The sequence below is a fragment of the Hydra vulgaris genome, chromosome 14 (genome assembly GCF_038396675.1).
Source record: "Hydra vulgaris chromosome 14, alternate assembly HydraT2T_AEP".
NCBI classification, from domain to species: Eukaryota; Metazoa; Cnidaria; class Hydrozoa; order Anthoathecata; family Hydridae; genus Hydra; species Hydra vulgaris.
The window spans coordinates 15,502,335-15,527,725 of NC_088933.1; the positions used below are offsets into that span (position 1 = coordinate 15,502,335).

The 25,391-nt window shown below is 26.8% G+C and overlaps 1 protein-coding gene and 1 long non-coding RNA gene across 4 annotated transcripts in view; one reads left to right on the forward strand and one right to left on the reverse strand.

The window, feature by feature from the left end:
* The window catches only part of LOC100205676 (uncharacterized), a 33,875-nt gene extending 29,279 nt beyond the window's left edge, over positions 1–4,596 (reverse strand). For both annotated transcript variants that reach the window (XM_065818578.1, XM_065818577.1), the window contains exons 1-2: positions 4,477–4,596; positions 3,366–3,559 (exon numbers count right to left, since the gene is read on the reverse strand). In XM_065818578.1, coding sequence (XP_065674650.1) covers positions 3,366–3,543 — 178 coding nt within the window. In that variant the 5' untranslated portion in view covers positions 3,544–3,559; positions 4,477–4,596. The remainder of the gene's footprint in view (positions 1–3,365; positions 3,560–4,476) is intronic.
* An 11,652-nt stretch (positions 4,597–16,248) lies between these two features.
* On the forward strand, positions 16,249–24,411 carry LOC136090634 (uncharacterized). 2 transcript variants are annotated; one of them, XR_010643589.1, is made up of 4 exons: positions 16,249–16,510; positions 22,907–22,930; positions 23,363–23,482; positions 23,921–24,411. It is a non-coding gene; the product is annotated as an uncharacterized LOC136090634 (long non-coding RNA). The 2 variants fall into 2 exon arrangements; XR_010643588.1 differs by lacking the exons at positions 16,249–16,510; positions 22,907–22,930 and adding an exon at positions 23,092–23,191.
* The last annotated feature ends 980 nt before the right edge of the window (positions 24,412–25,391 follow it).

The following is a 25,391-nucleotide window of genomic DNA, read 5'->3' on the forward strand; positions in this document are numbered from 1 at the left end:
TAAAGAGTATATTTGGCTTTTTATTTCATCTGCAACAACCAATAATAATGCCAATAATAGAATGCATGTCCATCAAAATTATTTTTCAATAAAAGATTGACAAATATAAATTACGCATAACTGTTGTTATAAATAGTGTGAAACCACGATAAAAAACGGTTTTTTGTTTTCTAACTTTTAACGCTTTTTTATCTATAATTTTGGAAACCGGACGTACCCGCACCTGATTTTAATAAATTAACTTTAAAGACAAGCTATAAATCAATTAAAAAATGAAGCGTTGGGAAGCGTGAGTGACTATTAAAAATATTGGTGAACTTTAAGAACTTTCATTTTCTAGCTCATTTTATAGTTCAATTAATTTTTAGTAAACAAAACCATGTAATTAAAAATATAAATTTGTTCTAAAATCTCAATAACATGATGCCTTCAAAACTGTTAAACACTTTATATTTATTCATAAAAAGTTTTATAGAAAATAACTTTTAAAGTGATAAAGCAAATAAGTTTCATTTCAACATTTACGAAATTTGAAACAATAAGGTTTCAAAAATTATCTGGAGTGAAATCGAAATTTGAGCAAAAAACTATTCAATACAAGAAGTGAAATACAACAAGTGTTTCATTACATCAATACAGTTCACATCCAACCAAGACGTTGTGTTCCACAGAGCATTATTGTATCATCACAAGGTAAATGTAACACGGTAAGCCTTGAGAAGCGTGATTATTTATTTTTCAAGTGCAAAAATGGCTGCCGACAGTCTTGGATTGGAACTAAGAAAGAAAATTATTGGCGATTACGTAAGTGGAATGTCACAAAAAAGTATTTGTGATAAATATCGCGTGAAAAAATGAACCGTATCAAGACTATGTTCCAAATATCGTTCTACGGAGAAGTTATCAGCAGATAACAAAGGTGGAAGACCGCGTTCCACCACTTCTAGAGAGGATTCTATGATCGTCAGATCCGTCAAGAAGGATCCCTGGATATTATCAGACAAGATACAAAAGCAATTAGAGCTGCCTGTATTGGACCGAACAATCAGACGACGTGCTGTTGAAGCCGGATTGTTTTCTCGACGCTCTGCAAAGAAACCGCTGATTTCACTAAAAAACCAGAAGAAAAGACTCCTGTTTGCTACATCTCATATTGAATGGAATGTGCAGAAATGGCGAACTGTCCTGTTGAATCGAAGTTCAACATCATTGGGAGCGATGGCATTTGCCGTGTACGTCGACCGGCCGGAAAACGTCTCGATTTACGTTATTGCTATAAGACCGTGAAGCATGGTGGAGGCAATGTAATTGTCTGGGGGTGTTTTTCTGCTAACGGTCTAGGTCCAATACATCGAAACGATGGAATAATGGACCGTTTCATGTATAAAAATATCCTGAAAGATGTTATGTTACCTCATGCTGAATGGAATATGCCAATAAAATGGGTTTTTCAGCAAGACAACAATCCAAAACACACTGCAAAAGTAGTCAAGCAGTAGTTTCAAGACAACCATCTATTGGTGATGGATTGGCCGCCTCAATCTCCGGATCTCAACCCTATCGAGAACCTGTGGAAGACCGTCAACCGCAGAATTAATGGTGAAGGTGTTCGTAATAAGGATCAACTGTTTGAACAAATCCAAAAGGCCTGGGCAGCGATTCCACAAAGTTTCATTGATCACCTGATCGAATCTATGCCTCGAGTTGCACTTGTTTTGTCCTGAAGGAAATCAACTTTTTATAATACTTTTGATTAATTTATTAAATTTCGTGTACAAATAATGAACTTTGTGATGATTAAAACTTGAAGAACTTTGTCTCTAAACAGTTACATAGTTATTTCTCTAAATTGAAAAAATGCAGCACTTTTATATAAAGAAACTAAGTTAGCATTATTTGGTTGCACATATATATATATATATATATATATATATATATATATATATATATATATATATATATATATATATATATATACATATATATATACGTATATATATATATCTATATATATATATATATATATATATATATATATATATATATATATACATATATATATATATACATATATATATATATATATATATATATATATATATATATATACATATATATATATATACATATATATATATATATATATATATATATATATATATATATATTTATATACATATATATATATATATATATGTATATATATATATATATATATACATATATATATACGTATATATATATATATATATATATATATATATATATATATATATATATATATATATATATATATATATATATATATATATATATATATATATATATATATATATATATATATATATATATATATATACATATATATATATACATATATATATATATATATATATATATATATATATATATATATATATATATATATATATATATATATATATATATATATATATATACATATATATGTAAAGTTTTGTTTTAGTTTCAGTTTTTAATTATAAAGTAAATCTTTTTGACAGAGAGTTTATTGAGTTAATATAAAATTACAGATTTTTTTAGTTTTTCCTGTTTATAAAATAGGCCCCAAGTCAGATACGCCATTTGCGCGTTGGCAAGGCCTGCAGTATAGATCGCCCACTTTTTTATTTTATTTTTATTTTAGTGTCACGTATCTAAGTTTTGTAATAGGAGAGGTTTCAAGTCAATCAAATAATGTAAGGTGAAATTCTCTTGGTTCACATTTCCAATGCTTATAAAATATGTTCTCAAGCATCGGTTGATAATTTTGGCTAGTGTAACTGGCAACACTTTTATCACACTCTTTGCTGTTATAGTTTTCTATAAAATGTTGAATAAGACCCAGTAACATTTTCTGTGTTAATTTATTTTAAGCAATTTAATTTTAAATCTTTTGAATGTTTAAATATGATGGTTTAATATGCAATCTTAAATTTGATGTTTATTTTTACTACAAGGTGTTTCTCGTCTTGGTATTTTTATTTGAATTTTACAAATAATTTTTTAACAGATTTTTTTTCATCATATTAAAATCCAGGTAGTTACTTTTCTCATTGTTGAATTTTAGTTATATTACCTATAAATTTAATTCCTCAAATTTATTTTGAAAATCACATTAGATATAATCATATAAGATATTATTATAAGATGTACCCATACTTTAAATATAAAACCCTATATGTGCGTTATGCGGTTTTCTTCCCATGAGACCTTCTAACATGGATATATGGCCCGCACGTACGCAGATGAAGGCCTTTGTCCTGTATTTGATCAACAACAATCGGCAACAAAGGAAAGGCCATACTTTATTAATAATTTATAAAAAATATAAGATAATAACTTGCTTGAACTCGCGAGTGTATCTTTTATCATTTGGCGGATATAGCTTTCTATTTGATCTTTATTATCCACTAAAATTTCTTTTAAGACTTTTTTTGCCAAAGCTCTTTTTTCTTGATTGGTCATTCCAGCACTGTAACCATAGCAAGTCATAAGTGCTACAACCATAATGAAAAACTTCATTTCTTTTCTCTCAAAACTAAATAACAAAAAAAATATTTCAAATTAACAGATATATTAGAGAGATTAAAAAATAAGTTCATCTGAAAAACATTGGAAAATAAAAAATTAAATACACTATATATTACCTTAAACTAAAAAATTGTTTTTTTGTTTTTGTTTTTTGTCAAAGATTTAATTTTAGGGTATTAAAACTTCAGAAGCAAAAAAATACAACTTAACAAGTTTAATGAAAAGTTTGAATTTTTTCTATAGGAACCAACTTAATATTTATAAATATTAAATTCCCAGCCGCCATTTGATAATAAAAAGACGTCTTTTGAACGTTCAAAAGACGTTGTGTGGTGGTGGTGTATCATTGATTAAAAGCGGTAAAAGCCGATAGTGGCAATAGTAAATGTTTTACATTAAAATTATTTTTCTATTAATTAGATTCACACGAATAAACATGAGGTCCAAAAGACGTTTTTTTGACGTTATCTGTTTGATGGCTTTACAAATGAAGCCACTAGATTACAAATTAGATATTTGTAATAAACCAAACTCATCCCATATTAAGTCATAAAAAATATAAAACATGAAATAAATGAAATTAAAACTAATACAAGGAAAATAAATAAATATGTTTGAGTATTTTTTCAGCATTAAATAACAAAAATGTTTTGAAGTTAAGTTTAACATATTTCCTTGTTTTTTTTCTGATGCAAACTTTTATTGCAGTTATTTTGATCTTATCAATTTATGAAGTTTTGCGTAGAATTTAGCTATCCTTAACAATTTATGAAGTGTTGCGTAGAATTTAGCTATCCTAGAAAAATTTGTTTAAATTATTTAATTGCTAGTATATTGTTAGACAAATACTTTCTGCTCACGGGTTAGTTCTAATATATATACGAGAGTGTTAAGAAAGATTCAAAATAAAAAAAAACAACTTACAAATTTCTTTTACGTTATTAAAAAATGTATTGCGTGTTTGTCGAAAAAAAAAGATTGAACCATCTTTATTAATATAGGGATATAGATCTTTGAGGGGCTTAACTCCAAACAATAGTCTAAATTGCGCGCGGTAATCTTCAAGAATTAAGCATGTGTTCATTCAAAATCTTATAACTATGTCAATGTTCAAATATAAAGAAAACTTAAAACTCCTTATTGTTCTTTTAACTACAAAAATACTTTAACGACATAATAATGCGTGATATACTTTATTTAATTGAATTAAAAATTGCTCGTTTACATTATTTTATCCGGAAACTTTTTTTTCTTTTTTTTTTACAGAAGCAGCTCCACTGGTGTCTTTTAGAATCCGAATAGAATTTGATCTATATAAGTTTAAAAAAGAAACTTTTTAAATTAACATTAAGCTCGTTTAACGAACATTTGTTAGTTAGCAATTTGATGATGTCAAAACAGTTTAATACCAAATAGCGCCAATTTTAAAGCCAATTAACATTGACAAGCATTTCAAACTATCTCCGTTCATCTTTATAATCAAGAAGTGTATTATTATTGCTATTTTGTTATATAAATATAATTAAGCTTTAACAAGGTCTTAGCACTGGTTCCCTAAAGTAGAAAAAGTATATAAAACATGTTCAACGGATAGGATAACTGAAATCATGAAATGAAATCTGAAATGATGAAAAGACATTAAAACTAAAAAATGAAAGCATTAGGCTTTGAGTATAAGTTTTCAGTCTCCGTATAACAAAAATTATGCGCTTGCATTCACACCTAGTTAATGGAATTGCTCCCATTCCATGCAAAATTTCCATTCCATGCAAAACTTCCATTCCATGCAAAACTTCCATTCCATGCAAAACTTCCATAATGTTTGGGAACATTTTTATACTGACTAAACCATCTGAACAATGAAGAATGTTTGATATATAAGTTTACAAAAAATTCAAAAAATTTTATCAGAAACTTTTTACTCCGATAAACTTTTTACTCCGATCATCAAGTGTCATAGCGATAGCGATAGTGATGGCATTGAAATAATCTATTATTATTATTTTTATTGTTTTTACTTTTATTATTATTTTTACTATTATTATTATTGTTATTTAATTGTCGTAAGACTAATAAAACTTGCCTGCTTTTGTTTAAACTTATTTCTTACTAAACTACATTACGGCATTTTATTCCATCGAATGAAATACCGTAATATAGTTGCCAAAAAAAGCACCTATGTTTCTGAACCCTGACGTCAAGATCTGTTTCTGAACACATTTAGTTTAAAATAAAGCATCTTTCATATAATCAAAAACTTTTCTAAAATATAGTTTACAACTGAACTATGTTTATTACCTGCATAGCGTATTTGTATTAAAAATTCAAATCCTAAATGATACACTTTTTAATTTTTTTGACATTGCGTTTGCACCTCTACATTTTTGGATACAAAGACCAAAATCACCAATTACAGAAATTTTATTTTGAGTAATAGGTCAACTGTACTTAATTTACAGTCAATAAAAGAACACAGATTATTACTGTCAATGAGTCGTATACCAAAAAGAAAGATATAACTGTTCAAAATTAGAACAATAAGAAACTTTGCCACAAAATATAGAAAAATAAGTTTGCTTTTCATTTTTGTCGAATTGTGTAAACGAACGTGACGAACAATAATGACTACGTTTATACTAATACATTAATTAGGTAATCAAATTAACAGTATGAATTGCACATTATAATATCTAGTGCAATTATCTATCCGCTTTCTCTATGTTATCTTTCTAACTTGACTTCTTTTGGCCTTCGCTCTAACTTTCTTCGTTCTTCCTAACCTCACTTTCTCTTGATCAGCAAAGCGGGTGATGATGCTCTTTAGTGAGCTGAACTGGTCTTCGCTGACCCAGGTATGTGGCCTCTATATGGCAATTAGCCGGAGGAGGAAAAACTAGCCAAATACCCAATTTTTTCAAATACGAATATCCCAACTGTTTTTTTGCAGCACTCGATTTAATAGCAGTACCCAATTTGATTGCAACACTCGATTTGATTGCAGCACTGAATAAATATGTTTTGGGAGGTTTTAGATAGCAAAACATTGTAGGAGCGGAACGAATATGTTCCTCAAGAATTTTATCACCAGCATAACACAAAAATTTAAAAAATTTTACAATTTTATCAATACCAACGTTCTTTTCAAATAACTTTTACTGTCTTCATGATGACTTCAAAAAGCAATACTATTTTGACAAACCAAAATTGTTTTTATTATTAAAATTAGTTTAATTTGAACTTAAATAAGTTTCTTAAGACTACCTAATGTAATATTAAGTTGCTTTTTTTTTCAAATTATATCTAAAAGGACAATGCGTTGAGATTATTTAAGTATGCATGGGCACTTAATTTTGTGAACCATATGATCAAGAGCTCAGCATACAGTTTTGTCAAAAGTTTTCGAATAATGTTAACAACCAAAGTATTACTTAAAATATTTCTTCTAAACAGTGTAAATGGAAGAAAGTATGATAATAACATGTAAAAATGTTTACCAAAACTATTTAAGTTTTTTTGTCAACCAGGATAAATCACATTTTTTGTTAACCAAAAGTTGTTGAAATAACCAATTGTTTAACAGTTTTATTTTCTTATCAAGAGGTAAAAAAAAGATGTTTTAGAAATGAATACCTTGCTAGATCCAAAAATAAATCAAAATTTTTAGTGAAATGTTTTCATAACTTCATTTAGAGACAAAAATAAAGGAAAATTTTGATTAAATGTTTAAATAGAATACCGCAAAATATTTATTAATAAATATTTTTCAGTAATAGAAACATTTCATCTAAAAGAATAGTAATTGCATTAACTGTTTATTTTCTTCAAGTATTGCGCAAAACCTGTATTTTTACAAATTTAAATACTTCTTTTTTAAAGCTGGTGATTCAAAGCAATATTTTCTCTTTTTAAGTCACAAAGTCATTTTTTTATCATCCTTATTGCGCAGTTAAAGTAATCGATAAAAGTTAGTTTTACCGTTAAGGAATATTCTATTATTGCATTACCTCAACCATTTGTATATTCACGAGACAAAAAAATGCCCCAATCCGCTCAAATCAGTATATTGTCATAATCAGTATAAATCAATTTACAAAAGCAAACTAGTTTTTTTTTGATTTTATGCATGCATACAATGCAGTTATAATTATGCAGTTAATTTTCTGTGCATGCACAAGAACTTAACTGCAAAACATCATCTGGGTCAGGTGGAATAACATCCATTCAATCTCATGTTGGTTACCAACGTCTATCTATTCATATTTACGAGGTTTAAAAATATCGTTCTTAATCATAATCAAAAACTGCGGCGTCGCACTATGCCTCATAATGATTAAAAGATGGCAAAAACTCAACAAGTTTTGACAAACATTGTAATTAAATATGTCATATGTTGAAATAATAGTTTTTGGGTCAAAGAATTCAAATTTAATAATAAAAACATTTTTCATGCGCAGCTTTGACGCGCATAATGCGTGTACACACGATCAAACGCGCATTACGTTTGACTACACGCGTAAAATAATTTAAGGTAAAATTTTAGAATTTTTAAGCCAAAACAAATTATTTTGATAATTTTTTCTATTAGATATTTTAATAACATTTGTTTTCAAAGAATGTAGAAAAAAACTGTGTTTTAAATTCAGATTCAAATTTTTTAATATTTATTTTGTTATTTATAATGCAATAATTATAATAACCTCGTATGGCAATATTTTTTCTTACGCTTTCTAAAAGATGTGCTTTAGATCTGACTATTCTAGGATGTAGTGCATTTGATTTATCATATGTTTAACGTATATATATTTGTTTCAACCTCGGATTGTTTTTTAAGTTGAAAAGTAAGTTTTACAACTCTAACCAGCAGTCTAATAGATTGCTGAGAAATTTTAGCATGTATCTGCATTCTTTTTTGTATGTTATATAGTGAGAACAGAATTTAATCGTACAAAGTAATTTTTGCATTTTATTTGCTAATTTTGCTTTTATCTTGATTAATAATTAAATAAACTGAACCAATTTTTTTTATTCATTCCTATATTTCTTATTTATACTTAATCAGTGTAAGTAAATGTGTTTGTTATACAATTTTTAATTTTTTACTTACGCAAGTATTAATTTTCGCGCACAAAAATTAATTGTACAAAACTGTTTTATTATTTGTTATGAATGTTTATGGTTTTTTTAATTTATAAAATATTTATTTTCAAATTTAAATTCAATAATATTTTATTATTGAATTTACATTACTAGAATAATATTTTCAGCAATTAATAACATTTTTGATAAAAAAAAATTCATTAAAAACTCTGTTTACCGAACATTATGGCACCTGAAGGTAAAATTTAAATACTACTCAACGAAAACTTGTTATAGATTTGGTTAAACAAGGAAATACTCATAGAAAAAAAGAAGAACTTACAAATATTCCATTTACAATAGTTGGAGCCATTGTAAATAAGTACAAACAATATGAAACGTTTGAAATTTGTTCTGGACGAAAGCTGAAATAACCTCACGAGATGATTTAGAAATTTTAAGAATGATTAAAAAAATCGGATTGAATGGACAAAAAAGTATAGCAAATCATCTAAAAAATTTTACAGGAAACTTTCACTAATATCAATTAGAAATTGCATTCATAAAGCAGGGTTCAGTGGATGTTTAGCTCGGAAAAAACCGTTTTAAACAAAAAATCATACAAGAGAAGAATGAATTTTGCAATAAAGTATTATTTAATGCTAGCATCATTTTGGTAAAATGTACTTTGGTCTGATGATTCCAAGTTTATTTTAAAAAAATCTGATGGTGCACAGAGAGTTTGACGAAAGAGGGGTGAAGCATTTAATTTGAGTTAACGAGAGGAACAGTTAAACATGGTGGTGGAAGTGTAATAATATGGGGTTGTATGGCATGGAGAGATGTGGGTAAACTAGAATTTATTGATGAAACTATGAATGCTGATTATTATAACAATATATTGAAACGAAATTTAAAATCTTCTGCTTAAAGACTTTTTTTTGTTTCAACAAGACAATGATCCAAAACATACTGCTAAAAAAACTAAAACCTTTTTTGATGAAAATGGCATAAACGTTTTAGAATGGCCTTCACTGAGCATAGATTTGAATCCAATAAAGCATTTATGGGCTTTACTAGATAAAAAAATAGGTCATAGAGCATCTTAGAAAAAAGAAGATTTGAAGAAAGATGTTGTTAAATCATGGTCTAACATTGACAATAATCAAATCAAATGTGTGGTAGAATCGTTGCCGAAACGCTTGTTAGATTTAGTTAGTAAGCAAAAGGAGGACCAACTAAATATTAAAGTATGTTAATAAAAAACTTGAAGCTGTTTCTCAGTTATTTTAATAAACTGGTATTTTTTCTTGGCTTTAATCAATAAAGTTTTCTTGTACAATTATTTTATGTGGGAGGGTTTTATCCCCATCTTTTTTTGTTTCAAATTCTTAACCAGGTAATTCAAAAGCATAATGACAAATTTAACAATTTTTTTGAAGGTTTTTTACCAAACGAATAATTGGCGGAAAAAAATGTTCTTTATAATTAATGCATGATACAGTATTTTATTCAAAGATGTTAATTTTATTAAAAAATTACTTTGTACCATTAAATTCTGTTCTCACTGTATATTAGATTAAATTATATATTTTTTAAATTAAATGAACTAAAGATCAATAAATAAATTTTTAGATTGAAAATTGAGTTTTACTATTTCTACCTGCGCGCTGCTAGAACACTGATGTATATATCGGACAACTAGTCTAATATTTCGGACTACTAATATTGTTCAATTTTTTTTTCTGTGCGGACATACTATAATCATATATATATATATTTTTCTGTTCGGACATAATATAATCATATTCTATATTTCGAATTAAAATAAAAATTTTTATGATAAAATAATGCATTTAAATGATTTTAATTCTCTAAAATTATTATTTGCATATATTTGCATTCAGTGAAAAGGCATTGTTTGGTAGTTTTTTCCATTAAACCGTTTGTATTTAATAAAAGAAATTTACAAAATCAGTGGATCACTTTGAATGAGTAAAAAGTTCATTTGGTACTTCATAACATTTAACCTTGAAATTTTTGAAAAATGATTCAAACTGGCACACAGTGGGGCAGAATTCACTTTTACTGGACAAAGTTCATAACTAAATTAATATTAGGGCTATACTCACTAAAGTTACCTTGAGTATTAATATGATGTCTACGCTTCTTATGAAGATGTTATTTTTTATTTGTTGCTATGGATACCTTTATTTTTGCTTAGCAACAACCTATTTTTGGTATTTACAGGTATTTTGCGAATGCTACATTTACTAAATTTGACATGAGTACCAACCAAGTACCATCGTGCTTTTTATAAAAGTATTATATATTTTTATTAAGTTGTTATGGATATTTATATTGCTTAGTTACCAGATAATTTGCTTAACTACAAAGGGGTAAATTGATTTTTGAATAAATTTTATCGGATTTTTGACCCACTTATTTTGAAAAACTATGAAATATTTAGGTAAGTAGTTTTTTAGCAATAATAAAAACAAAAAATGGTGCAAGAAAACATTGTCAATTTTAAACTACATCAAAAATTTATAGAGCAATAATGTCGTTTGAGATTGTTTATGTAGTTGTAAAACATTTGAAGAAAATGTTTTATGATTTGTTCGGTGTGATGTTGGTTTACGCACTGATGAAACAACAGAATCACTGTAATCTAAAAGTTTATTCATTAGATCAGTATTTGTTGCTCTTCGGGATGTTTTTTGGCTGAAATTTTTGTGATAAGATTTAAAGTCTTTATTTCTAGCCTCATCAGCTTCCTCTGACATAAGTCCTATGGGTAATGCAAGGCTTTGAACTATGTCATGTTCATGCATCAACACTTTGTGCACAGATTGAGCCATGTAATACCATGGTCAAAGGAACACATATAGAAAACAATAATCCTTAAGCAGTTTATTTTATATCCCGAAGATAGTGTTACCAAGATAATGTAAAATCTGAATTTAAGGTTTTTATCGATATGCTGTTTACAGATATTTTACGATGCTGCAAAAGCATGCTTTGAAGTTATACCATCGCTGCTTGATCCAAAACCACCACTTATGGGGAAATCAACAACAAGTCTAATTTTGTTCATATAATGAATCTTTTTTTTAGTTACAGATACCTTTTCTTTGTGTTCTTAAGATTTTGCTTGCCACGTTCTTGTTTATTTTTTATATGCAATGTGCAAAATCATCTCAAAAAATCAAGTCCATAGAGACTGGCAAGAACATATTTGAACTCTTTGTGAGTATAATTTATATTAAGGATATCAAGGCTACTCATATTTTTGGAGAGACACCACCCACTGAACAGCATTGATATGAATTAGTTTTTCCAAACAATATTGTCTTAACTTTCCCATCAATTATTGCAAGTTCAATAATACAATTCACTTAATAATAAGGGTCTGCAATAGGCTGGGGATGATAACTTTTAATTTCTCCAAATAAGCACCTTTTCAATGCTGTTGTTAAACCCAGTTAAATCCATTGGGACTAGACAAGTAATAAATAAAGATTCTTTACGTTTTAAATCTCTTCTCATTTCAGGTTCTGACAAAAGTTGTTTATAAATGCTTTGACCAGTAGCAACATCAAAACCAGTCTAACACGTGAGTGTCATTATTTTTAATGCTATTTTGTTCAAAATCAAGTGCCTCAGCCCAGGTTCCTGAACAGCATAGGTTCTTTTCAAAATATGAATAATTAAATCTTTTAAAGAAACTGAAGTTGAATAGTATCATTGCAGTATAGCATTTCAACGTCGCATCCCTGATATCATTGTTAGTGGGGTAGATGTTATATTCTTTTTCCAAGTCTCCACGTTTATTTGCGTTATCTGTATTTGAAATATTTAGAACATTCTTAGCAGTAGCAAAATTTGATTCATCTCTTAATTTCTTACTAGCAGCAAAAAATAATTCATTTGATAAATGAGATTCGAGCAAGCCAGATGCACCCTTGTTTTTTAGTTTTATTAGAATTAACATCCAATGTAACTGGTTTTCGACCACGTCTACTTTTAATTGGTTTATTGTCTTTTTTTCTGACAATTAAATACTCATTAGGCCAATTTACAAACTTCTTTCAAAGTTTTTGACAGTATAGTTTGCAATTTTCTCCTTTTTTTTATATAGGTAAATAAATTGTTGAACAAGACGCTTAAAATCAAAGTCTTCAAATTCAGCAAATTTTTGGCTGAATAAATTTTAATATATCTTCATTAATATTTTGTTTTGAATTACCAAATTTAATAAAATCATATCTAAATAATTTTTATGACAAATATTTTGTATTTAACAGTTCAATTTTAAAAAATATATGCCGCGTGGATTACTAATTCTTGTTTGTGTTTAAATTAATATAAGTGTTTGAAATTAAAATTAAAAGTAATTAAATTACTGTTAGTTTTAGTAGTTAAATTACTAACAGCTACCGAAAGTATATTGTTGCTATGCTATTCAAAGTCAGGTATCCATAGTAACCAAAAAATTTATCCTTAGAAGTGTGAATCTCATTTTAATACACACGACCAATATTGTGTACTTAGCGCAAATAGAAAACCGTTAAAACAACGTTAATGTAAAAGTAGGTTGTTGCTGTACAAAATTAAGTACCTTAGCAACCAAATTAAAACATATATAAAACCTGGTCGGAGATTTAAGGGCATGAGCAATCAATGGAAACTCTATTGAAGCACTATATAGCTCAAATAAATATCAGACAGCACATGGCAAATTGTGTCAATTATTAGTTATAGTGCAGCCAAAAAAAAAATTTCACAGATTTTTTTTTTAATTTGTGATTTTCAAAGTATAACTGAGATAATAACATTATTTAGAAATATAAACTATGGTGTAACTATAGATATAATTTTATATATCGATAAAATACTTTTATCATTATAAAAAAATTTTATTCAACTTTTTAAAGTAATTTAAATTTGCTTTCTTCACTTTTCCTAAACTTTTTCAAAGTTTTTTTGGATTGCTGAAATATATTTTATATTAGATTTGAAAATCACCACATAAAAAGAAACATAGAAATATTAAAAAATGCAAATTTATCTTTATTTTTTTTTGTCATAAATATTTAAAATTTGTAGTATTTGTAATTAGAAGTAATAATTAAAGTTTTTAAAGTAAATAAGTCAAAAAAAAAAATCTTATCAACATAGAAATATAAAAAAGAATGCTAAATATAAAAAAGAAAGCTGGAAACTGAAGTTGATCGATTAGCTTGTCTTGGTCGAAAAGAGAAGAGAAATTAAAATGTCATATTAAATTTTTACTTCCAAATAAAAATTGCATCTGAAGTTTTTACTTCCCAGGAAAAATCTCATATTAAATTTTTACTTCCATTATGATGCTTTTACTCCCATAAAATATTTTGCTGCAAAATATGTTTTTGCTACCAAACCACGTTGTATTTTGTAAATACTTTTAAACGTTTTAATTACAGCGGTTTTTTGAAAAGCAATAAAGAAACAAGTATTTAAACAAAAATATTGAAATCTTTGCAATGGTGCAATAGACAGTAATTTGATAATGATTAAAAATGACTATTAAATTGTTTTGTTTTCACCTTTTATTAATTACATTTTCACTTTTGCTTCACATATTAATGATGTTATGCAATTCAAAAATACATAAATAATTTTTTTTTTTTTAAAAGTAATAAAATATATTTTGAATTCATTTAAAAAAATATATATATTATAATATAAAAAATTACCATTCACATATCAATTGTTAGTTTACAATTTTTTGATTTTATGCGCAAAAAAACAAAATTAGTATTAAAATCAAAATAAAGTATCAAAAGCGATTTGTTAATTTATAATTTATTTTATTGTTTGTGAATGAGGTATGATCGGGTGGTATAAGACTCATGTCTGGAGAGTGGTTCAGGTCAACTTAATTTGTTTATATGTTAAAAATGAGCAACTTTTTTATATCAATAATAATACATAAAATATAATATAGTAATTTATTTAATTCCAATAAAAAGACCCAAGATTTGAAAAAATTATTTTTAAAAGAGTTTGCTTTTATTAGTAAATTGGTAATGTTTATATTTCTAAATAATGACATTTATTCAGAATGATTATGATATATATATATATATATATATATATATATATATATATATATATATATATATATATATATATATATATATATATATATATATATATATATATATATATATAGGGGAAAGGCGCCTATGATGGCATACTTAACTTTGAAGCTTCATTATTCAGTATCCTGAAGACCAATAATAAAAGTTTTGATATGGATACATTCCTTGTTACATCTATAACAATAATTACCTCGGGAGTTTTCATCAGTTTTATTTTTTTTATAAGTTATTCTTATTGTAAAAAAAAGCACAAGTATGCGATCATATGCAACCACTGCTCTTATGATGGTATAGGGGAGGATGGGGCTAGTTAGGATCGAGGGTAACTTAATGATTTCATTAAACCTTAGAGTCTTCCCTCAGAAAAGTCAGAAATTACTCGAAGCCATCCTAATTTACCATTTCATGCTACACACCAACATTGTAAAATTTTATATATATATATATATATATATATATATATATATATATATATATATATATATATATATATATATATATATATATATATATATATATATATATATATATATATAAATTAGTAAAAAACACTTATCTAACTTTTTCTTCTACTTGAAGTTTCACCATTGCTGGATCATCAGGAAGAGTAACTAAATCTAAAAAAAAATTCAATTTATAGAAAAAATATTTTACAGGAAGTTATAAATTATTATAAAAAAATTTTAATTACTATATTTTTTTGATTAACGGGAAATTACAGAAAGTAATTATTAAAGAAATTTTTTTGGAATGGGGATAGTTTAATTTGGTCATTTCTTTTTATAATTTTTTAAGAGATATTTATTTTCGTGCCTACATTTAGAAATTAATTCAGATTTTTTATTTAATAAATTTTCCTGATTTAAATGAGCATACATTTTTTGGAAATGTTATTATAGGCAGGGGCAGACTTTAGAATAGACCATTGTAAATTAAATATTTTTTCTTTCTTTAAAATCCCAAATATATTTTGACAGCATAGTCTCTTTTGAATATTTTTTGTGTTTAAACGATTGTTTGTGGTTGGCATAACGTTTTTTCCATTCCCTCGGTTAAGCCAATATATTGTTTATCAAGGTTATTTTGTGAGGAAACAATGCACTTGTAAATTACATTTTTCAAAGGCATTTTTACATATATATATATATATATATATATATATATATATATATATATATATATATATATATATATATATATATATAAGCAGAATTATAGTGATTTATTACTTTAAACAAAAATTTAGTTTTTTCATTATCATTAATTCTCTTTTATATTTTTCTCTAAAAATTTTAAAACTATTTTATAATTTACTACTTAGTGCTTTCTATTATTTGTATTGTTTTGCCCAACAATTGGTTTATTTTATTTTTCCCAAGAGTTTTGGTGATTTTTTTTTTACTTTCTTGTTACTATATTCAAACATATTGTAAAACATATTGTGAAACATTGTTTTTTTTACAATATCAGTTGTGTCACAACCGTTTAATTAGAAATTGACTCATCTATTTATCACTTAGAATCTGCAAATAGATTTATTACGTTTTAAAAATTTTCAAAAATACTTGTTAATCTATTTTAAAAAATAAAGTTTTACAATATGTTTTTGCACCTAGTCTAAAAGAGAAAGAGCATCATTCGAAGATCTGATCCAAATATGGTAACAGTATTCTATACAAGGATGGATTAGAGATTTATAGAGATGAAGAATAATATCCGGAGTAATAAAGTAGGAAGTACGATAAAGAAATGCACTTTTATTTTTTGTTTGTATGTTTTTAGTATTAATAATTTTTAATTTAATACTTTTAATACTTCTAAGTTTAAACATTTAATAGCTTAAACTAGGCTTATATAAAGTCTTAAACTAGGCTTATGTAATGTAAGTTTTGTAACACATAAAACCTGTAAGACATAAGTTTGGATGCTAAGTAAAAAGTAAACAGTAAAAAGCTTTGTGACTGACAATGTGGCTAATATGAAATTAATGAAACAAGCAACGCAGTTAATATGAAATCAGTGCGACAAGTTTGTCATCTGAAGGAGCTATCTGAATAATTACTTATGGGTGTGCTGCTCGTATGTTAAATCTTTAAGCAAATAATCTTAACATTAAAAATGAAACTGTAATGAAGTTTTTATACTCGAAAACTTGATGATTTTTTTCTTTAGTCAAAATAATTTTTATTTAGTAAAATTATTTGTGATCTGTCTTTTGCATTTTATTTAGCTCCAAAAAATTTTAGTCACAATATCTTGGCATTGCTATTAAATGAATAATTCAACCGTATAATGTTGGCCATTATCTAAGTAAAAAAAAGCTTTAACTATCAAGACAAATTTTAAAATACAACAGAAAACCTTGCACCTAACTACCTTACAACCTTCCATCTAGTTTATATTAATTTTGCATGACATCCAAATATTTTAGCCACAATATCTTGGCATGCTATTAAATGAATAATTCAATCGTATATATATTTAGAAAATAAATTTTCTTGGATATTTACAAATAGTAATAAAATAATATTTTTAAACGCCATTTAAATATACATTCAACATTATAAGTATACAATAATATATATATATATATATATATATATATATATATATATATATATATATATATATATATATATATATATATATATATATATATATATATATATATATATATATACACATACACTAGATTTGGATATATTTTAAAAAACACACTCGAGCTAAAAAATCTAAAATTGCTTTTCAATGTGACAAGTTTGTTTTAATAATAATAAAAAAGTAATATATTTTCTTAAAATAGTAATAAAATTAAATCTTTTATAATTTTAATTTATAAAAAAAATGGATTTTCACTACCATAAAATTCATAGGAAAGTCATACCATTGATGATAAATGCTTATTTTAAAAAAATAAATAAAATAAAAATAGATAATATTGATTCAAAAAAAACTTTTTGTTTGAGGATTGTTAATCAGTCAATAATTTTCAAAACACATGTTCTGCTTATATCATGTAATATTGCTATGATAATATGGTTTTTCTTATCTCTGAATACTCTAAAATAGCATTTACTAGTTTTGTGTTTTGACAACGCAGATATAATTGAAATATCACGCAAAGTTGATATTACTAAATTTACCTATATGCAGTTATAATTTCTTTTCTTCAAATTTCAATGTTAAAATGCTCAGAGCCCTGGTAGCTAAGAAATTTAATAAAAATAAATTATCAATAAATTTCTCTTAATAAAACTAAAACTAAATAACTTTTCAAGATTAAGCGACTAAAATTTTTTATATTTTGTCTACTTACTGACCCACTGTGTGGTATTTCAAATTTCATTATTTAAAGCCTCTTGAGCCTCTTCTGAATAAAATTCTTTGGAAAGGATTAGTAATATCTTAAGGATTTTAAGAGTTAAGAATATCTGAACTCCGTGCTGAAGTTTGTGAACTCCATCCAGAAGTTTTTGAACACTAGGTGGCGCTACATACCAATTGTTAAGAGAAATAATTAAAGAAGGCGTGTCTCTACAGTAGTTTTAAAATTTTTCAGGGTCAACAAGTGAATATATATGAAATAGCCGGAATATATGGCTATCAGAAAAGTTCTCAGTCTTTTTACAAGTTCTTTATCCACATATATTAGCAAAAACTTCCGAGTCTTCAAGGGCTCTTATTACAGTATTGCTATCATTTGTGCTACCAAATTCTGTTCTGGGTTGGTCTATTACAAGGCTTAGTTCTTTTCTACATTTTTGTTAAATGATTCTTTTCTTTTAGGCCACATCTAATTTTTCATGAGTTGTTCTTGCCTGAATGTCTGTTTTATATCCCAAATATAGAAGATATTTAAAAGTCTGAAATCAGCAGAGAAGAAAACTTAGTCCAAGGTGTAATGTCTTTTCATCGTAATCCCTGAGATATATTTTATTAGTTTAGAAAGGTTTTAACCGGCAAATATTACAGGATTGTTTAACTGACCAATAAAAGTGGGTACTTGACGTTATTTTGTTTAACCAGATTGTTTAGTTGTCAACAATTAATTTTAAAAATACCATAGCATTCTGAAACATACATTAATCATTTAATATTGCCTGCAGTAGAACTGTGCACTATATTTTTGTTTGTAAATACTCTGGATTGAAGCCCCGTCAAAGCCTACTTTGTTATGCAAAAATCTATTTTCATCAAAAAAGTTTTCTAGAACTGTGCAGCTTTATCTATTTTAGAGCAAACTCTGCAGCGTAATCCGCTGCAGAGTTTGCTCTAAAATAGCTTGAAGACCACAACCTGCCTCAGTCTCATGCATTTGAACCTTATCTGGATAACAATTTTGTTTTACTTCAAACAGATCATGAAGTGTTGGGTATATATCTGCATTATGAAGTAAGGAACTGTTTCTTATCATTTTATATTGTTCATCTGATAAACCACGTTGCAGTTTAAGACTGAGGTCATCTAATGTACTTATTTTTATGGGTTTGCCGGATTTATTGACTAAGCTTCCTTTTACTGTATAATTTTTTTTTCACCTGTATTAATAACTTTTTGAGCTTTAAATGCTTCTCTGATTAGTGCTTCTGAATGCAGGGCCATCCCGAAGAGATTTAATGGGTGGGGGGGGGGGAGAGATTGGGAAGGGATGGAATACATTTCTATTTTTTGTCTACTAACTATTGTAAAAAAAAATAATGGGTCGTCGTTGGCCGACATTTGCCGACTGCCCACTATAGATCCAATTTTGCCGACTCCAATGTCCAATTTGCCGACTAATAAAATTCGTAAGGGGGCTAGACTCGCCATGCCCCTCCTCGGCACGGCCCTGTCTGGGTGCTGTTGAGCTATTACTGCAACTCCGCCTCTCTTTTTTCTTTTTCCAACTTCTTTTCATGGCTTGACAGGCCTTTCATCACCAGAAATAATTATTTTCTAACCATTGTTCTTAAATTTTACTTGAGCGTCTAGCCATGTTTTCTCATTTTCATTAAGTCTGACGTAGGTTCTGTTGGAATTTTTGAAGTTTGCCTTTAATTTTGAAACTACTTTATTAACAGCTTTGTTTAAAATCTTCAACTTCAATTTTTTCTTTTCCTAAAATTGTATCCACTGTTTGTTTTAAAAGATTAGGGCAAATAAGCCCGCAAATACTTTGAATTTAAGCAAAAATATCTTGTATCTTTATTTTGAAAACTCTTTTGAGAGATACTATTTAAATATTTGACGATTCTTCTTAAAAAATCTACATTTTCATTTTATATACAGGAAACTGCAAAGACTATTTATATATAATTTGTTTCAGCCATAGCCTTTAATTTTTTTTTTCTGAATATTTAACAAGCATTTTAAATTTTATTATTTATTTTGCAAAATATATTAAATAATAATTGATAAAAAAAGAAAAAAAGATTATAGACTATTGATATAATAATAACTAGTATGTTAAGCGTACAACCATAAAAAACGTTTTTTTTATTTATTTTTTATAAATTATTTTTTAAACATTCAGTTGAGATTTCAAATGCGAATTAAACAAATGGGTGCAATTTTGTAAAAAAAAAAGAGGGGCGTTGTTTGATAAATCAGCAGACATTGGTCATGTGGCATTCCGCATGTTGCCATTCGTCTTAAGAAAAAGTCTATCCGCAAATCTACATAAGAAAAAGTCTATACGCAAAGTTAGTGGACACTTCCTTAATTTAAATCGTAAATATGTGGGAAACCCAAAACTAAGATATGCACTTTAGATTACAATTTCCATAAATCCAATATCTCCATAGGACTTAGGCACATCTAGTAATGTAAATAGCCGAAATATTTAACACGTATTATACATTGGTGTTGATACTAGAAAATTTCGCACCTACTTTGAAGTTTTAAATTCGAGTTTAATACCACGTATTAATCAAAAATAAGTATAATCGTGCCCGGTTTAGTTTTAAATATAAACATACAACAGAAAAAAAAAAATTAGGCGTGAAGAGCGCATGCGTACTCTAAAATCGCTAGATCAAAATGAAATTAAACAAGAAGTGAAAAAGTCTTAATTTGATTTTTGTAGCTTTTAGTATTACATTTGTCAATAATTTTCAGGTATACACAAAAAGCTATATGAATGTTAAGTCTTTATATAGCTTTTGTAAAATGTTTATATGTAAAATGTTTTTAACAACACCTTTTCAAAAAAAACAAACATCTCTTCAAAAAAGATATCGTTCTGCTAAAGCATTTCAAATATAATAGGTACGCAGTGTCGCGTTAAATAAGTAGATTAGACAAAATAATGTTCTGGGGCCGTATTCTGATCTCTCCGTTAAACTTAACGGAGCGTTAGTCAAAAACTTATTATTAACTACATCAATAAAAAAATTCTTTAAAAATATAATTTTTTAAACATAAATGTTTTATTTTGGTATTTAATAAATAGTTTTATTTAAACGAATTTATAGAAATTTTCGTCGTTTCTTTACTTAGAAATATTGTAATAAATTTTAGATGAAAGCTTAACGGAGAGACGTGAATACGGCTGCAGCGCATTAGTTTAGTTTACAGATACTTATTTAAATAAGTAGATCGTTATATAAGTAGACAAATTGAAAAGTCAAGGCATTTTTCGTTAACCCAGACAAACAAATTAAAAAAAAAAGGTCGATACTTTTTTCCAGTGAGCAAATCCAGGTTTTTTGTAAAAAAAATGTAACGATAGATTTAACCTACCTAACGGAAACTTTACGCCATATTTGCGCATGAAAGACGTTTGCCTAAAAATGCCTTGACTTTTTAATTTGTCTACTTATATAACGATCTACTTATTTAAATAAGTATCCGTAAACTAACTAATGCGCTGCAGCCGTATTCACGTCTCTCCGTTAAGCTTTCATCTAAAATTTATTACAATATTTCGAAGGAAAGAAACGACGAAAATTTCTATAAATTCGTTTAAATAAAACTATTTATTAAATACCAAAATAAAACATTTATGTTTAAAAAATTATATTTTTAAAGAATTTTTTTATTGATGTAGTTAATAATAAGTTTTTGACTAACGCTCCGTTAAGTTTAACGGAGAGATCAGAATACGGCCCCAGAACATCATTTTGTCTAATCTACTTATTTAACGCGACACTGCGTACCTATTATATTTGAAATGCTTTAGCAGAACGATATCCTTTTTGAAGAGATGTTTTTTTTTTTTTGAAAAGATGTTGTTTAAAAACATTTTACAAATAAACATTTTACAAAAGAACTGACTGTCTACTTATTTAACGATCTAGGTTAATAACCTACTTATTTAACGCGACAGCAGAAATAATAATTTACGGAACCGAATTTTGTGCTAAAATTCTGTGACTTATTTTTTTGGCTTTTTGTTTAGGTAGCCTAAGGCAAACGTATTTTTGAGGAGTTTTTTCTTAGAAACATATATACACATAGTATATTTTTGGAAAGAAGAAGAGTTAAGCTTATTTTTTGTGTCACTTTTACGTATGGTTGTTATACCATTTTTTGAGTATTTTGCTTATAAAAAAATAGGTTGATTTTTACTTATTAAATTCTTGTCAAAGGACTCTTTATTCCAATTTTATTTTGATTTTTTAAAATTAGTTTCTACATGCATTTCCTTTGCACCAGCCAAATTTCATGGAAAAATATTATGTAGCAGATAGTTAAATTAGTTAAACACTTCTGGTACCTGATTTCTGGTTTTCGAAAACAGCGGAGGTGGCTGAGGGGATGGAGGGGGCTTTTTTTTTTTTTATAGTTATTGAATGTTGCTTCACTTAGATTTTAAATAGTTTACAAAAATGTAGTAGTGTAGTTAAATGTAGTGAATGTAGTTAATGAAGTGACTACTCAAACAGATAGCAAGTTCATATTTATCATGTTTTTTCATAATAATTTTAACGTTAATAATTTTTACAAGTGTATCTTTATTTAAACTTTTGAAAATCACTGAATAGATTAAACTTGTTCAAGACATTTTTTAAGTACAAAAAAAGTACGTTTTTTAAAACACCTTTTTTTCGGTATTTACACAACTTTTCTTTGTTCATTAAAAGATTGTTTTATTTGTTGGATTTGTTGCCTAAAATGATTTTTTTTTAAGTTATTCCTTTTTTTATCTTTAGCTTCATTGTTATCTGATGCATTTGGTATGTTTAAAAACTATTTCTTTATCGGCTGTTTATACTCCTATTTTTTAAAGCTATACTATAAATTTTTTTTTTTTAGTTTTATTAACATCTGCCACAGTTGATAAGTTTGAAAAATATTTATTTTTCAGCTCTGTATAGAGTTAACGCCAAAATCAAAGTTATTTTTGTTACTTTTTTTACCTTTAGCTTTGTCACCATCTGCTAAGTTTAAAAAAATTTTTTTTTATCAACTGTGTATAGATTTGTTGGGAAAACAATGTATTTTTTGTTTTTTACATCTTTTTTTACCTTAGCTTTATCAATATATAGACTACAGTTGATACATTATTCTTTCATCATTTATCTATTGTATAATACTCTTGAATTTACGTTTTTTGAAGATTGTTTAAATCATTACACAAACGTTTCTAATGTTTCCTTCTTGTTTAGATGCGGGTTTACTTTTTCATCATATTTTGAGATTTCGTAAGAATATGAATAAATTATTTTTTGGTGTTATTCATTAGAAAATAAACATGTTGATGCTTTAAAAGTATTTTAATACGAAAGGTATTTTTATTGTCTTTTAATTTTTACTCAATGTAGACTATTTTATCTTTTGTTATTGTTTAAATAATTATACAACCTTTCCCAATGTTTACTTGTTTAGTAATGTTTTCATTACATACTTTGTCAATAAATTTGTTGCACATTATGCAGAACTTATTTGATGGTTGTTATTTATTCAATTACTGTAGTCAAATTTAAATCCAATCAACTCAGCCTTCCGCTGGTAAAATTGTGTATTGCAATTTTCGGTTATGTTTATATAAGTAGAAATTTAAAGTTGTATGCTTTGGTTTAATTCATTTTTTAAATTCATATTTCTTATCAAGTCATTTGTCTTCAATGACTGTGATTAGTAAATTTAAAAGCTATTACTTTTTTAACTTGTGAAAGATTTATTGCCAAAATCATTTTTTTGGAAAACATACTTTTTGTTTTTAGTTGCATCTACATCTAATACAGTTGGTACATTTAAAAATGAGCAGTCGTGACGCAGTGGCTAGAGCTCTGGATCAAAACCCAGAGGTCCAAGGTTCGACGCTAGCCCAAAAAGTGACAATGGTACGGAAGGAGGCGTGAACGTAAGGACTTCTGGGAACACCTAAATAACTTCCAAAAAAAAATCAATTCTTTTTCAGCAGTGTTTTGATTTTCCAAAACGATTTATTTATTTTGTTAATTACATTTTTTTTATATTTAACTTTATCTAGATCTGCTACGGTTGGTAAGTTAAAAAACTATTTCTTTATTAGCTGAGCACCGTCAATCATTAAAATTATACAATAGATTTAATCCCGTAATTAATGTAATTTACGGGGCTTAGTGACAAGACAACTATATTCTTCTTTTTGCTCCTGTCATGTAAATTTTTATTTATTTACTTAGTTATTGTAATTATTGTCAAACGGCGAAATATATATATAAAATAAAAAATCCCGATTTCTATTATTTTTTATTAGTTACAACTTTTTTGAACTTTCTGCAACACAATCTTCTCTTGATAAATGTATAAACTAAAATGTTTCTTTGTTTTTGGCAAAACTTAATGCTTATTTATAATTTATAAAAGTATTATATTTTAAGAAAACAAATTCTCAACAGAAGTTTTTATTTTTTTTTATTCATTTTAACTTGTTACTTAACATATATATGTAAGAGTTTATATAAATGCTTCAGTATGCTTTCAAATCTTAACTAATATAAATGTATAAGACTTCCAAAGGAGGACTGGTGACGGGATTGGAAATTATTATATTAATAGTTAATAAATTATAAAAGATATAGTATTCTAGGCCAGCCACATTTTTCCCAGCAATATTTTCTTAATTTGAATATGAAATAATGTAGAAGTACTTAAAAAATAAGTTCTGCAAGTTTTGTGGTTTGCAAATAGGTACAGCAAGTTTTGTGGCTTGCAATTAGGTAACAGTAAGTTTTGCGGCTTGCAAAGTTTTTTGATAGATTGGAAAAGCTATAACAATTAATGTAAAAAAAAAGATTTTTTTCGACCGCAATTTTCTCAAGAAATACATCTCAAAAATTTTTTGCTAACATTGTCATAACTTCTTATAAAATTGTCCGATTTTTATAACTTTTTTACCTTAAAAATACTGTATTTGAGGTAGGGGCGGATTCTGACCATCAAGTAAGGGAGGGCGATATTTCAGCAACCCCACAAGTTTTTTTTATATAATTTTCGTTTAAATATTACTCTTTTTATGTCATACTCTAATACTTATACTTATATATATTACTCTTAACTTTTTGATTTTAATCTTTAATTCTAAATAAACTGCTTTCACTCTGAGAAACACGATAACTTGAAAGACATGATGCTTTGCTGAGGTTTAGTGTTGAGCTTCCACAAATAATTGATGCACTAAACAATATTTCTAAATGGAATGACAGAACA